At 41.9% G+C, this 13,265-nt stretch overlaps 1 protein-coding gene across 7 annotated transcripts; it reads right to left on the bottom strand.

Annotated features, from left to right (window-relative positions):
• Window positions 1–999: 999 nt before the first annotated feature.
• Window positions 1,000–12,742, bottom strand: tfec (transcription factor EC). Of its 7 annotated transcripts, XM_039601577.1 has the most exons (9): window positions 11,836–12,086; window positions 9,408–9,645; window positions 8,582–8,836; window positions 7,726–7,827; window positions 5,575–5,695; window positions 4,655–4,711; window positions 4,449–4,524; window positions 3,354–3,501; window positions 1,000–2,246 (listed from the first exon to the last, which is right to left on the bottom strand). In XM_039601577.1, exons 2-9 carry the CDS (start codon window positions 9,465–9,467, stop codon window positions 1,752–1,754), a joined length of 1,314 nt encoding a protein of 437 aa, XP_039457511.1. In that variant the 5' UTR covers window positions 9,468–9,645; window positions 11,836–12,086; the 3' UTR covers window positions 1,000–1,751. The 7 variants fall into 7 exon arrangements, with proteins under 7 accessions (XP_039457511.1, XP_031606401.1, XP_039457514.1 ...); XM_031750541.2 differs by lacking the exons at window positions 9,408–9,645; window positions 11,836–12,086 and adding an exon at window positions 12,578–12,742; XM_039601580.1 differs by lacking the exon at window positions 9,408–9,645 and having other exon boundaries at window positions 11,836–12,085.
• Between the last annotated feature and the right edge of the window lie 523 nt (window positions 12,743–13,265).

The following is a 13,265-nucleotide window of genomic DNA, read 5'->3' on the forward strand; positions in this document are numbered from 1 at the left end:
TTCATATCCTTCCAATACATTAACTACAGCAGTGAGTACTGTTTAGTTTTGTTTTGTTTTGTTTAACATAACAGAAATCTATATTTGCCTTCTATAACTGATTTGGAAAGTTACCCGTAGTTTGAAATGGCTCTGCTCCAAACCAATTGATTGGATCTTCTCTTTATTTGCAGCTGAAGAAGAGATGCGAGTGGGATACGTTTCGATTTCAATACACACTAATAAGACTCTGAAACATTAATTTGAAGAGGCTTTGATGAGAAATCCGTGAAGCATTGGCGTGTTTGTTGTATTATTAATGCATGACCTCATGATTAGAAAACCGCTTGTTGATGTATGATTTTTGTCAATGACACAGCTACACTTTTTTTGTCAATATGAGATCAAAGAGTTTTTATTTCTGTGTCACACAGAAAGTTTCTGCGGCTAACTTTGATACAGATTGTTTATAATCATATTCCTAAAAGGAGACCATTTCCACAACCTTCTTACCTCAAAGGAAACTTTCTCGGATCTCGGCTAACAGCTCTCAGAGCAACTCTTTATCCGTCGCCATTATTCATCCTCAAGGGCTCATCAGCTCACAGTGGGCTCATCAGAATTATTACTCCTCCTCCACTTGTCTTTATTATCTAATTTCCCTCCTCTCTCTTCCTTTCGGCCTCTTGTTGCCAATCAGCCACCTTGTAAGGCTCTTCACCTTTCACTATGAATCTTTCCAGGCTTTTTTATTCACTCTTGTTGTCATCCAGAAGGCGCTTTTCTTTTCTTTTCTTTTTTTTGCCCCCAGTTTACAACTAGTCACTTTGTACCAAGTTTTTACCTGCAGGTTTGTGGGTGTTGAGTTAGAAGTGAAAGTTTTTGTAGCAAAGTGAGAAATGTGTTGCTTGGATGTGACAGATTGCTAACTGCAATTCCTGACGGTGGCTACAACAGGTGTGACACTCAGGAACAACTGATTGAGGAAGGGTGCACGAATGAATCCAGCATGACAAGAAATAAGAAATACAAAAAAGGGGGTTTATTACGTCGTTCCCACCCCTGCAAAGAAGTTTTAAAAAAGGTGTTAGATAATAATATATATACTTTTTACGAATACATGGATTAAAACATATAAATACACCAACATTTCAAACAAAAACATTTCAAAGACACTGATGAGGACGTGTTAGGCATTGGGGTGAGTACATCAGTACTGGTCAAATAAGGCACATCATATAATGCAACCATCTGCAACGTATTAACATGATCTTTTGTAAAGAATTAATGCTTTCATGAAAGGAAACACCTTTGGTATGTTTTTAGTGGTTATTTTGCATATGTTACAGTGTGTGGCCACCACAGTGTGTTTAAAAAACAGTAGTCATTAACATTAGGTACTTATAATTGTCTCCCTTTTTCTTATAAGTCTTTTTCAGCTGTGTCTGGGAGGCAGAGAATAGTTGAAACTGTCTGTAGTAAAGTTAAAAAGAGCAGCCGGTCCGTGGCGTGCTCACAGGATGTTTCTGTTCCCGCTCAGCTTTGGCGAACGTCAGTGTTCTGTAGCTTCAACACTCAACTGATCGACAAGAACTACACGCTTAATGCACAGGTGGCACTTTAAAGGAGTGCTGTCAGCTGTCGTTTAAATTACTTGCAACCCTAGTAGAAGTCTTAAATGTATGCTCGAAGCCATCACTCAGTCATTTAAAGGCCACGTGGATGCCCTTTGCCAACAGGGATTATAGGTGATAACAAGACTGAGGGCACCCTTATAGGTCATCACCCTCGGCAGAGCTGAAGCTGCTCCTGCGGCTGCTGTCCTTGGATGCAGCTCCAGGGGAGCCGGCCGAGAGGAGCGGATCGGTGCCAAACGGCGACAGTGGGTCATCCATCAGGATCTCATCCAGCTGGTGTTCCTCCTTAAGTGTGGTGGTGAAGAAGTCTGTGAAATGGGACAGCGGGTCGGAGAAGGTGGTGCAGGCGTCAGCGCCACTAATGTGATCCTGCGGCCCGCTGACGGTGGCAGTGGATGGCATGCCAGATGCCGCAGCTATCCTCTGGAGGTAGTCGTTGTTTATGTCCTCTTGGTAGAGAGTTGGCTGCTGAGGTTGCTGGGCCTGGGGAGATGATTGCTGCTGCTGCTGCTGCTGCTGCTGCTGCTGCTGTTGTTGTTGTTGTTTGAGTAGGTGGGAGGAAATTTCGACCGTCCCCAAGGCTGTGGCCATGTTTGGTAGCCCGTGAGCTCGTGCTTGAATCTCAAGCTCCTGGAAAGAAAAGAAAAGAAACCTTGGGTTAAAAATAAAATAATAAAAATGTGTGCATGCATGGCGAAAGCAGGCATAGGTTCAAAGGTGCTGGGGCTGGAGGTGGGTTGCAAAGCAGTTGGCAGCTGTAGGTGAAGCTGTCAACTGGATGCACAGATGGATGTAAGCTGAGACGTCAACTTAAAAAAAAAAAAAAAGCATTGCGTAGTATCTGAATAACTATCTAAAACTGTGTGAAATTCATCAGTTATGAGCTGACGTCTTTAACTGATATGGGAGTAGCTCTGACACAATCACAATCACACCCTGGCTTCACCATCTCCTCCACATTCTGAGGTTGGATTGGGAGGTTCACTGCGTAATCTTCTCACACTTTTACAGAGTACATTATCTGCGCTTATCACCCATCAGTGACACCACAAAGCCCTGCTGTTGCATTAAGCCCTTTGTTTGCTGCCCTTTTGTCGGGGTTGGTTGTTGTTTCACACATACTTTTATCATCTTTTATGATTACACATACTTTTTATTTTAGCATTCCCATCATTGAAATCGACTCTGATTAACCACAGTGAATGAGTGTGAAAGTCTGCATGTGCATAGTGCAATCCTATCAGCACACATTTATCAGTAAGCATCTCTTCTATTAGTGCTCTTCATCTATTTATGCCCCTGCTCCATTCCCTGAGGTCGGAGAACTGAGGTCATTGTGTTTATTTATCAGGTAATTAGCACTGACCTCTATAAGAAAAGATTATGGGATGTGAGGGATCTTTTGTAAAAGAGAGTGGCGGTGAAGGTGGCGGGGGCTGTGGGAGTCCCTAAGTTTGCGTTGTGGTGTCGTAAAGCATTCAGGTGGAAATTAGCGTGAAGTACCTGGGGATGATGGATGTGGGACTGGCAGTTACCAGCTGATCTTTGGCAGGAAGAACTCAGTATTGTAAAAATAGAATTAAAATATGATGCTGTGTGCTGATTGGCTTGTAAAAATGTATATGAAATATAAGTTCCTTCTTTTTCTCTCTGTGTTTATCAAATGTTTCAAGCACTTTATCTGCATTTATACCACAGATATAAAGTAAACCCACTGAGACATTCACATCTTATTACCTGGATCCTCAGGAGCAGCCTCCTGTTTGCTTGCTCCAGCTTCTTCTGACGGCTTTCCAGCTCCCGGGCGTGCTGCTGCTCCTTCTGCAGCCATCTTATGTACTCCACCGAGGCCTTGAGGATGGTGCCTTTGTTCCACCGCATGTCACTGCAGAAAGGAGAAACGTAAAAGATAACCTTTTACACAGAACCCCCTTATGTTGGCAGAATATCCTTTGCAATAAAAAAAAAATGCATGGAAAAGTTTTAACAGAGGTTTTTTTTCTCCCCCTTTTTTATTATATGAATAAGAAATGGTGATTTACACGGGGCAATTATTCATCCTTGGACATTACATGGGGACACTGAATGGGAATTTTAATAGAATAGTTAAGTAGCTATGTGGAAAGTCCATTCTTGTACCTCCTTGTACGGTAAAATTAATCCTTGAATAAAAATAGGTGAAGGGAAAATGAGCTAAGCAGGAAGGCAAGGAGAAAAATGGAGAAATGGACTTAAGGTGCTAGAGTGCAAGTCATTCTTTCGGAGATATTATTACTTTTTTAAAGGAGGACAGGGAAGCTGTAGTAAAATTGTCCTTTTCCACACGAGTGAGACGTTGGTCTGATCAGCGCTAATAATCTCTTTTATCCTGCGTTAATGGCATGACGACAACGCTAACCTTCCATTTAAATTTGAAGCAAAGTTCAACTGCGAAAGATGGCCGCGGGATTTCAATTCAGTTCCACGCTCCGTCTCAGTGTTCCAATTGTGCTTCAAACTTTGATTCAAATGGCGTGGCCCGCTTCTTTGCATTTGACCCTTTCCTCATCATTCATGCTTTGAGCTGAACTGCCGGGACCCGGCGAGGAGACGTACAGCTCGGAGAGCGTCGACTACAATGAGAGTTCAAGTGCACCCTTGAAATATGACTGAAATGTGCTCGAGCACTCATTTGAATTCAATGAACGACGTTTCGAGTGTCTTTGTGCTGCGAATTTAATACCCAACACACAGGTTCTTGCAGTTGTTTCAGTGGCGTGAAGTGAAGCGAAGCAGGAGGTGGGGTCGGGGGGAGAATTTTTCAGTAAATATATTTAGGATTTTGCAACTTACGGATCATTCGACTTTGGTATGAGTGTTCCAAGCTCCTTAATCCTGTAGTTAATGTTGTATCGTCGCCTTCTTTCAACTGTGCAAGCAGAAAGAAAAAAAGGGAGCAAAAGATGATGAGAGCAGTGTCAGATGCTGTGCCAAAGGTTATCCCAGATGTTAAAGTATTATGGAGCTGAACGGTGTGGGGTGGAGGGGGTGACACTTACTCAGATTATGGTTGTCTTTTTTCTGCCTCTCTTTGGCCATCACCCTTGTGTCGTGTTCTGTCAAAAAAAAGCGAAAAAAACATAAAAATACACGAATAAATAAATCACGCAGGGGAACGAATCGATTAGCAATGCACACAGATTTAGAAACTGAAAGACAACAAATACAAAACGCCACAGAAGGTCCAGTCAGGAGACGCACAATCGGCTGTTTTGAGGGGAGTTCAGTGCCGGGGTCAGAATGAGGAGTGTCTGTGCAGCGAGTCTACACTACGGACGTAAATTTGACCTCCTTACACACACGCTGACCCCGGTTCATCCCCCTCCAGCATGTATGAAGCTCATTGTAAAGAAAAAGAAAAATGGTAACCCCATTTTTTTTCTGCAAAACATTCTATAATTAAGAAGATTTAGCGAATTGACTCATCCGTCCGAGAAAGACAAAAATTCCAGTGTATCCATGTTTGTAGTCACGTTCTCCTAAATTACATAATTGGGGACCTGAGATTGGATTTCCCAATTTGTCTCTTGTTGATTTAATCAGGACAATTTGAACTCTGTGCAACAGCCCATTGTCCCCTCTGCCTACACTCAAATGAAACAGATGGCAAGGTTCTTATTTGCCCATTGAGACTGAAGGATTTCATTTATTTATTTATTTTTGGTCAGGCATCCTTTCTATTTCCTAATAAGCTTTCGTCTGGGCGTGTGTGTAATTAATATGAACAAAAAAAACTAAAAGGATCTCTTTTTTGTTGTTGTTGTCGTTGTTGTTGTTGCTTTGAGATGAAAAGTCTCCACTCCACTAGTGTTTAACAAAGGGAACTTTGTTTTAGCTTCAATTTCTTAAGGTTTCACATCAATGTGAGCAACTCTTTAATGGTTTAGCTGTTTGGTCAGATTATGGTATGAGTTCATACCTGTGTATTCCCTTTTTACAGTGAGCTTTGTAGGGTTAGATGTAGGACTCAGTCCACCATTAGGGGCGTTCATACCTTGTTCACCCCCATAGACGTCCAACATGCTGCTGCTGAGGGACACCTAGGCAGGAGAGAGGGGAGATGCAGAGGAAGAAAGGGGAGTGAGTTAAGTGAATAGGAAGTGCATTTACATTTCACACACTCACACGCACGTAAACAAACAGGGCTTTCACACTTTGACACAAAAGCCGCCAAACAAACAGTTGTTTTTAACTGCTGTGTGGCTTTGTTTGGCACTGACAAAACTGACAAGAGACATGTGGAGTGATCAGAGCCTTCAAGAGAAGATTGTTAGCATCTCCTCCACTCTGCCCGGGAATGTGGCTTCTTCCATGTCGCCTGCTTTTTTCTTTTTTTTGTACAATTGAGTAAGAACAACTTAACAGAAACGCAACCTAATTGTAAGACGTGTTACCCCTGACCTCGAACCCAGGCTTGCTGCTCACCAAGGGGGCGATTTGACCAAACATAGCGCCTGATTTGCTAATGGTACCATTTTCAGAACCCTTCCAGATGAAAGTGCTCCTAACACTGATTCGCACTGTGTTGAAAATAGCATCCCATTAGATGAAAAGGCTAGCTAGGTCAACTGCATGAACAGAGGCAAAACTGTTTTCCTACGGGTGTCTTCTTGTCTGAGAACACATGTATCCCCCCTCTGCAATAATACGGCCTTTTCATGGAGCGGAGGGAGAGAGATGTCCGGATCTTTAGCATGATGACACACGTGTGTGTCTAATTCGCATTTGTGTATTTATGTCGAAAAGCATGCCAGAAGCCACCACGGATTCCAACTAATTTTATCTCCGACATGTGTGTCAGATTTAACAACCACGCTGTTATATGTGGAGAAAGGAAGTCAAGAGAAAATGAGTGTTAGCTGGTTTAAAATATGTATGTATATATAGATATATATATATATATAGGAGGAGGGGACAAAATTGCATATCAAAATAAAAGATAGGAACAATTCCCCTACTACTAAAATTGTAATCACTTCAATTCCTCTCCCGTCTGCGTTCCTGAGTGTGTTGACACGGCGAAACGATGTGATGCATCGTACTGTATGACTAATTAGGATGAATTGATCCATTTAAGCACGGTATCATTTCTGAACAAGCCCATGGGGACTATGTGCATTAGGCCAATCCACTGGCTCAGTAACTCTCTCTGGCAAAATCTCTCACTCTTCGCTCCTAGCTGTTGCATTCCTGTCTACATTTGAAACCCACTGACTCGCCCTCATTCCTCCTCCTCCATTACAATGTCTGTTGTGTTTTACTCTGTTTTGCTTTATCTGTGTGTGTGTCTCTTTTTATTTGTGGAGTTAGGCCTGATTCCCATTGTGTAGCTATGTTCTCTGGCCAAACGGACCTCTTGTCCCAGAGTTCTTGAATTCTTCCCTGTCTGTGAGTCCTACTGATGCATCAGTGCATCCACTTCATTTTTGCTAAAGAGTTAAAAAGTGTGCATTTTATGTGTTTGGGTTTTTTAGACTGATTTAAAGTTTTCCTTTATGTTAATAAATGTTTTAATGCACTAATCTAAATGTCAGGTTTAGATTTGATTACTTTGGAAGCATTTATTGAAGTTTTTTGTTATGCGCACATCATTACAGACTAGTATAAAAAGACCTTTCTCACATGTGATTTTCCTGTGAATTTACTATACATTTAGCTTTTGTTGTCAAACACATGTCATTTCCTTTAAAAAAAAAAAAAAAAAAGTTCTTAATCTGCTTTGTTAAACTTCTTTAGTAATGTTGCTAATCTCAAGTGAACTTTGACTCATTTCTAGACTTAAGCTGACCTCAAACTGAGTCGGGTCCCCTTTTTCCCAAGCGAGTCAAACCAGCACCTAAGGGTTTGGGTAAAGAAACCTCACTTTCAAGTCCCCATTCAACTTTAAAAACAGAGAAGTGATTAGTTAAGGGGACTGTCACCAATGTAGGCTCACCTAGTTTAACCCACAGAGGCAGTCATGCAGAAATCAGCACAAAACAAATGTTGGTAGCATTATTTTAAAAAAAAAGGGGGGGGGGGGGGTTAATGAGTAGCAGTTAGAGCAAAAGTTGATGTGATTCATACTTACATTGTTTTGCATTATGATGTTAGGCTCCATGCAATCCAAGCCTCCATCATTGAAACCGGATTCAAGACTAATTAGGTCATCAATAACTTCATCCATTGGAAACTAAAAGAAAACAGTGATTTCAGTGTACTCATGGACAGACTGATGATGTTTGTACCAGAATTTCAATGCTGTCCAATTCGTTTGAAATCTCAACATTCAAACCAGAATAGACAAGGGAAAAAGAGGGAGGAACTGTGGAGAGATTAATTCAATAACAGACGAGCTCTTCGCCGCCATGTTCTCAGATTTGTTAGCGGTGCTGGCGGGAAAAAACAGACATCTGTTACCAACCTAGTTTCCTCCTTTGAAAGGGGTTCTCTCATCAGAGACTGTATGTCTGAAGTTATTGATGAGCACATCAGAGAGAGAGGGCGATCAATAATGGCATCACTTTGTTTAGATGATTAGTTGGAACTGCTCCCTGCATTAAGATTCAGACCCAATCCAGATAGTACATTTAGTCATAATTGATGCTTCTGAAGTATGCCCTGTGTCAGCTATCCATCTCAACAAAGTGTCAGCCATTATTTATCACCCTTAGAAAGAAATTAGAGGGGCAGCAACAAATCTCTCACAAGTGCTTATGAAAAATCAACAGAGAAGAAAAGGTTTGGTTTAAAGTAATAGGCCGTGCTGAAAGGAAAACCTTGTAAGGATGTTGTGTAATCTACAAAAACCATGAACCACAGTTCATCCGTAAGTGGCCCAGTCTGTGGTTCAAAACTTCTGTTTCAATTTCACGTTCGGAGTTCTCTGAATTTCAGTTCCACAAAGTCATGATTAAGATTCTTTCCTTTTCCATGTGTCCACTCACCTCACTGTCATGATTGGCCATCGTAAGCAGGGTAACAGGGCTGTTGGGGTTGCTGCTGTCGCTGACAGGGGGCATGTGTCCGTTCCTCATGATCGGCACGGTGGCGAGTGCCTGGCCAGGGGTGTGCGGATGTGTCACGGCGTGGCCTGATGCGGCCGAGGAGGCCAGCTTGGAGCCCAGCGTCAGGTACTGCTTCACGGGCTGATTCTGGCTCTGGTGGAGATGGAACTTGGAGTTCTCCAGGTGGCTCTGTACCTGTAGCAGAACAGATCATTCAACAGTTCAGCAAGCTGACTAAGTTAGTCCAGGAAGCGCAAGGTTGGGCACTGTTTCCCATACCGCTGAAACAGCGCTGACTCAGAGTATTTGCACAGTGGTTGTCCGAAGCAGCTGTTGACTTTAAGAAAAGAATATCTAAAGTAACACACATGAATACTTTGCCGTGATTAGTCACTTATGCGCAGTAAATTTACAGACTTGCAAAATGTTAGTTAGCACTCATAATAAAGTGAATCATGTACAGAAATAAAAATGTTGAAAGTGTCTTTATGGGAATTTGATCTCATTCTCTGAACTCATTTTCAGTGTCTAAAAGTTTAAAAAAACCTAAAAGCAAAAAGCTTTTCTTCCCCCCTGAGACTTCAGCTGAATTTAACCAACTAAACAGACTATTTTTACAATCAGTTTTAATATTTAATCTTCAGTTAATCTTGAATTACATGTCAGTAAAGCAATAGTCAAGATAACTTAAAAAAAAAACATGAAAGCAGTGTTAAATAAACTGTACCAAGCCGCTCACAATGTTTCTAAAAGTTGGTATTCTTACATTTGAAGCTCTGGTTGCATCCCGCATTGTGTAGTAACTGCAGTCACTTAAGTGTGGCATTCTCAGAAAAGCAGATAATCTTCAAATTGATTTGTTCTGGTGTGGCAGCAGGTCAACTTTAGGGATCCACGGCTGCTGCTGCTGCTGCTGCTGCTATCCTGGTGATCTGGTGACTTCTCAGTGAGTGTCTGTCCCTTCCAGTCCCCCTACCAGCTCTTTATAAAGGGCCCTAAGTGAACTAATTAGGCCCAAAGCTGGGTGTAAGCCTTTATGTTGCGTAGCATGATAATCACTTCAAACACTGGACTGTTAGATCATCCAAGGTTTGATCACTCCAGGATATCTGCCTTTAGCATCTATCACTAACTCCCTCGGACTGCCCTTTTCTTTCTGGTTGACCAATCAGTGGTGATCTCCCAAAGTCCTCTGCAGCCTGCTGCAGGGGTTGTGGCAGCACAATTGACCCTTGTTCCCCAGTGAAGTTTTTAAATAACTCCTCCAATGCCATTTTTAACCAATCCTTTCAATTCATTCAAGGCTTTTAATGTAAATAGTTTAGTATTATGTGTTCCCCATACAATAACTGCAGTAAATCTGTTTTGAGGTGTTCTTCGGTGTAAGTTGAGGGCAAATTTAGGAAAGAACATCTCACCTAAAATATCAAATTTTCCTGCTTGTTGGTGCTCACAAAGAAGGTTGCTGTTGTGACTTGCTTTATTAGTTTAGGGGCTGCAGAGTATTTAGGGGAGTACATGAAGTGTTAGCTATGATTTAAGAATGGTAGTGTTGTTGACTGTAAGTAGTTTGGTCAGTTTGCCTGTGTCTCGCTTACTTCCTCCCAAATCTGTTTTATTTACTGGTCAAAACAGCAAGCTCTCAGCTATGTAAAACCACGGATTAGATGCTTTTTCGGGGACTGACGGAATCAGGACCAAACAAAAACTGAGCAACAACAAGCTCGAGAAGCTTCGATTGGCCAGTCCAGTATTACTCAAACATGATTTGAAAATGCAGATATTTAATGTGTTCCTAATTTCATGGTAACGCATTTAGATCACAGTACTCAGCCTTAAAAACAGGTGACAGGTGGAAAGCAGCGAGCTTATTTAAAATGCCAATAAAAAAGTATCATCAGCTGTTGGTTAGAACAGCCCAAGTGTTACTTCTTCTTTTATGCTGCCTCACCAAAAAAAATTTAAAAAAAGGTCAGAACTGATTTGTTATGCAGCTATCCTTTATATCGTCATGTTTTCAGACCAAACTTGTTATGCTTCAAATGCTATCTGGCACACCGCTGCTGAACTGTAGGGAGTTTTTAGCTTTGGCAGCTTTAGAATTGGTCTTTATGCTAAAAGTCAGCATTAAATTCCCCCTTGTCAGCTAGACTAGCTGACCTTATTCACGACTCAGCCACCTAACTAAGACCAGGCTCATCACAATACTCAACTTGTCAGTAGTGACTAAGAGTTGTTATCTGAGTCCTCCAGGCTAAACAAGATGCCAGTTGTTAGCCAATCAACATTTTTTTCCACTTTGGATAGCAGGAGGGATGCCAGGACCGCTGCACACCACATCTGCTTTGTGTGACAGCGGATTGTCCTGGTTTCACTTCAGCTTTCTCACTACTGTAAATGCCGGAGACACGCTTGTTATCCACTTAAGGAAATCTGATTAGATTTGAGGAGTAATGGTGCTTCAGTCACCAAGGCCAGCCTTGACAATGGCAGGCCTGTGCATGTGTGAAGCGGGCATGCAGGAAAATGATCAGTGCCCGCCATACACATGGGTCAGGGGAGGATATAAGAATGTAATCAATCAGGACTTGAGTTTGGGCATGTTGTAACTATTCAGACGCTTCAGTTTTGTTTTGGTTTGGTTTTTTTCCTCTTTTTCGGCACGGCTACCAGCACCTGCTACAACAATCGAGGCAGTGTTTGAGATTACTGGCACAGAGGAGGTCATGGGTTCACTTTTCTATTTACACACATTTGCACAGTTATTCCTGACATGCAAACCTACAGTAGGCTATGAAAGCTAAAAGGATTTTTTTTTTGCCTTTTGACTTAATGCACATAGTTTAACTTTAGAACACGCCTTCTTGTCAGCATGTTTTCAGAGTGTCTGAATCAGTGTCAAATATATATCTGCATCTTCCTAACTTTTCATCATTAGAGATATTTAGACCACCACAATAAAAATGCCAAAACCCAGAACTTGCCTTTGTCCCTACATATGTCCTAAAAGTCTTTCATTAGCATTCCTTGACTGCTCAGGCATGAATGCACCAGGTTAATCAAATCTAAAGTACTCAGCACATGCCCAAGAAATCCCATTGCAAGTGAATACAACTGCAGCTCTTCAACATATCAATGCAAAGCTCTGTCAGGCTTAAAAAAAAGCAACATCCCAAACCTCAGCTTCTACTTACAGATAGCAGCAGGCCCGAAATTACAGTAACACCTTCACAGCTAAAGGTAAGCCCAGTTCTTTAGCCTCTATTTGTGAGATCCATTTAACGGTGGTGCCATTTACCTCGCAGTTAAGAGGCGTATTGCTTTAGTGGCCCCCTCCCCCCGAAATGCTGCACTCACAAAGCCATTGTACTAGACACCCTTGCAGGTTTTACATCGAAATGCACAAAGCTCTTGCCTAATCCAGTTTCAGTCTTGCCCAAGTTCTCCTTTCACTTCAGAAAAATCCAACAACTTATGAAACACTGGGTGATGGTGACATTAGCTAGCTGTACAAATTATGGGCAAAACCTACTAGGAGTTTTGGATTCATTTCTGCAAAATGCCGTGCTTTGCGACATATTGATGCAGATTATTAACATCTAACATCTTGTTTTCCCATCTCAAATGGATGGCGATAAGATGAAAGTGGAACAAAACCCTTCCTCGGTCATAGTTACTGTATTTTGCTGAGCCTGCTAACCAGTAAATAGCTGTAACCACCCACTAGATTGTGCAATGTGAGGAAAGATAAGACTGGGATAGCGAACTGATAGCAAAAGTCCCATTCCACGGTGCCTCCATGGTTAGTCTGGCTGTAACTGCAAATGTGTCTTGCGTGCAAACAAATGCACACATAGAATTTAACACAATGTTTTTTTTCTCAGTGTGTGTCATTGCCTCAAAATCCCTGGGCTGTAAATAAGTCATTTCCCCTACCTGTAAAAGTTGGATCTCTGTCAAGGTGATTACTTTGACCACACAACAGCGGCTCATGGCTCTCCAGAGTGGCAGCGTCTCCCACCACAGGAGCTGCAAATCCTTACAGAAGAAGAACAACTGTCACAGCCACAGCTGCGTCTCACACCGTGACAGGAGGAGAAGAAGAGGAAGAAAAAGAGAGGTGCTGCAGCCTCCTTCCTGAATTTTTTTTTTTTGCAGAAATATCAGAAAGGAAGCCATGACACATCAGCTTATTTGGGAGCAGCACGAGCCGTTTCCTCTCTGTAGCCGTGTGCCTGTGTGTGTGTTTGGTCAAGGAAAAGGCCTGACAGAGGCAGAAATACAGATGGCATTTACAGTAGGGGGTTGAAGTAAGTGTGTGTGTATGTATGTGTGTGTGTGTGCGAAGCCATAATAAGTTGACAGAATGTGAATTCCTGCTTGCTTGTGGATCACTACACTTTCCTGCTCTTCCCACATAACATCCAGCCTAGCTCAGCGCAGTTTCCTGTCTTCATGACACCAACTTCCCGGTGGAAGTCATTTTATCCACAAAACTGTAGTCACTTTTCCAACACAGGGAAAACAGAAATCTTTGAATGTGTGCAAACATGCTAAAACACACATTTTATTATGTTCTAGTTATTATTAGGCCAAAAATCACTGAAAAGTCCTCCCTTTAATC

This window comes from Oreochromis aureus, linkage group 17 (genome assembly GCF_013358895.1).
Source record: "Oreochromis aureus strain Israel breed Guangdong linkage group 17, ZZ_aureus, whole genome shotgun sequence".
NCBI lineage: Eukaryota > Metazoa > Chordata > Actinopteri > Cichliformes > Cichlidae > Oreochromis > Oreochromis aureus.

Excerpts from the sequence above, each read along its gene's own strand:
- tfec (XM_039601577.1), bottom strand. The coding sequence starts at position 9,467 with ATGCCACACTTAAGTGACTGCAGTTACTACACAATGCGGGATGCAACC. Across the intron at positions 4,712-5,574 it reads TGTAAAAAGGGAATACACAG|AACACGACACAAGGGTGATG; the intron begins GTATGAACTCAT and ends TTTTTTTGACAG. Across the intron at positions 3,502-4,448 it reads ATACCAAAGTCGAATGATCC|TGACATGCGGTGGAACAAAG; the intron begins GTAAGTTGCAAA and ends TCCTTTCTGCAG.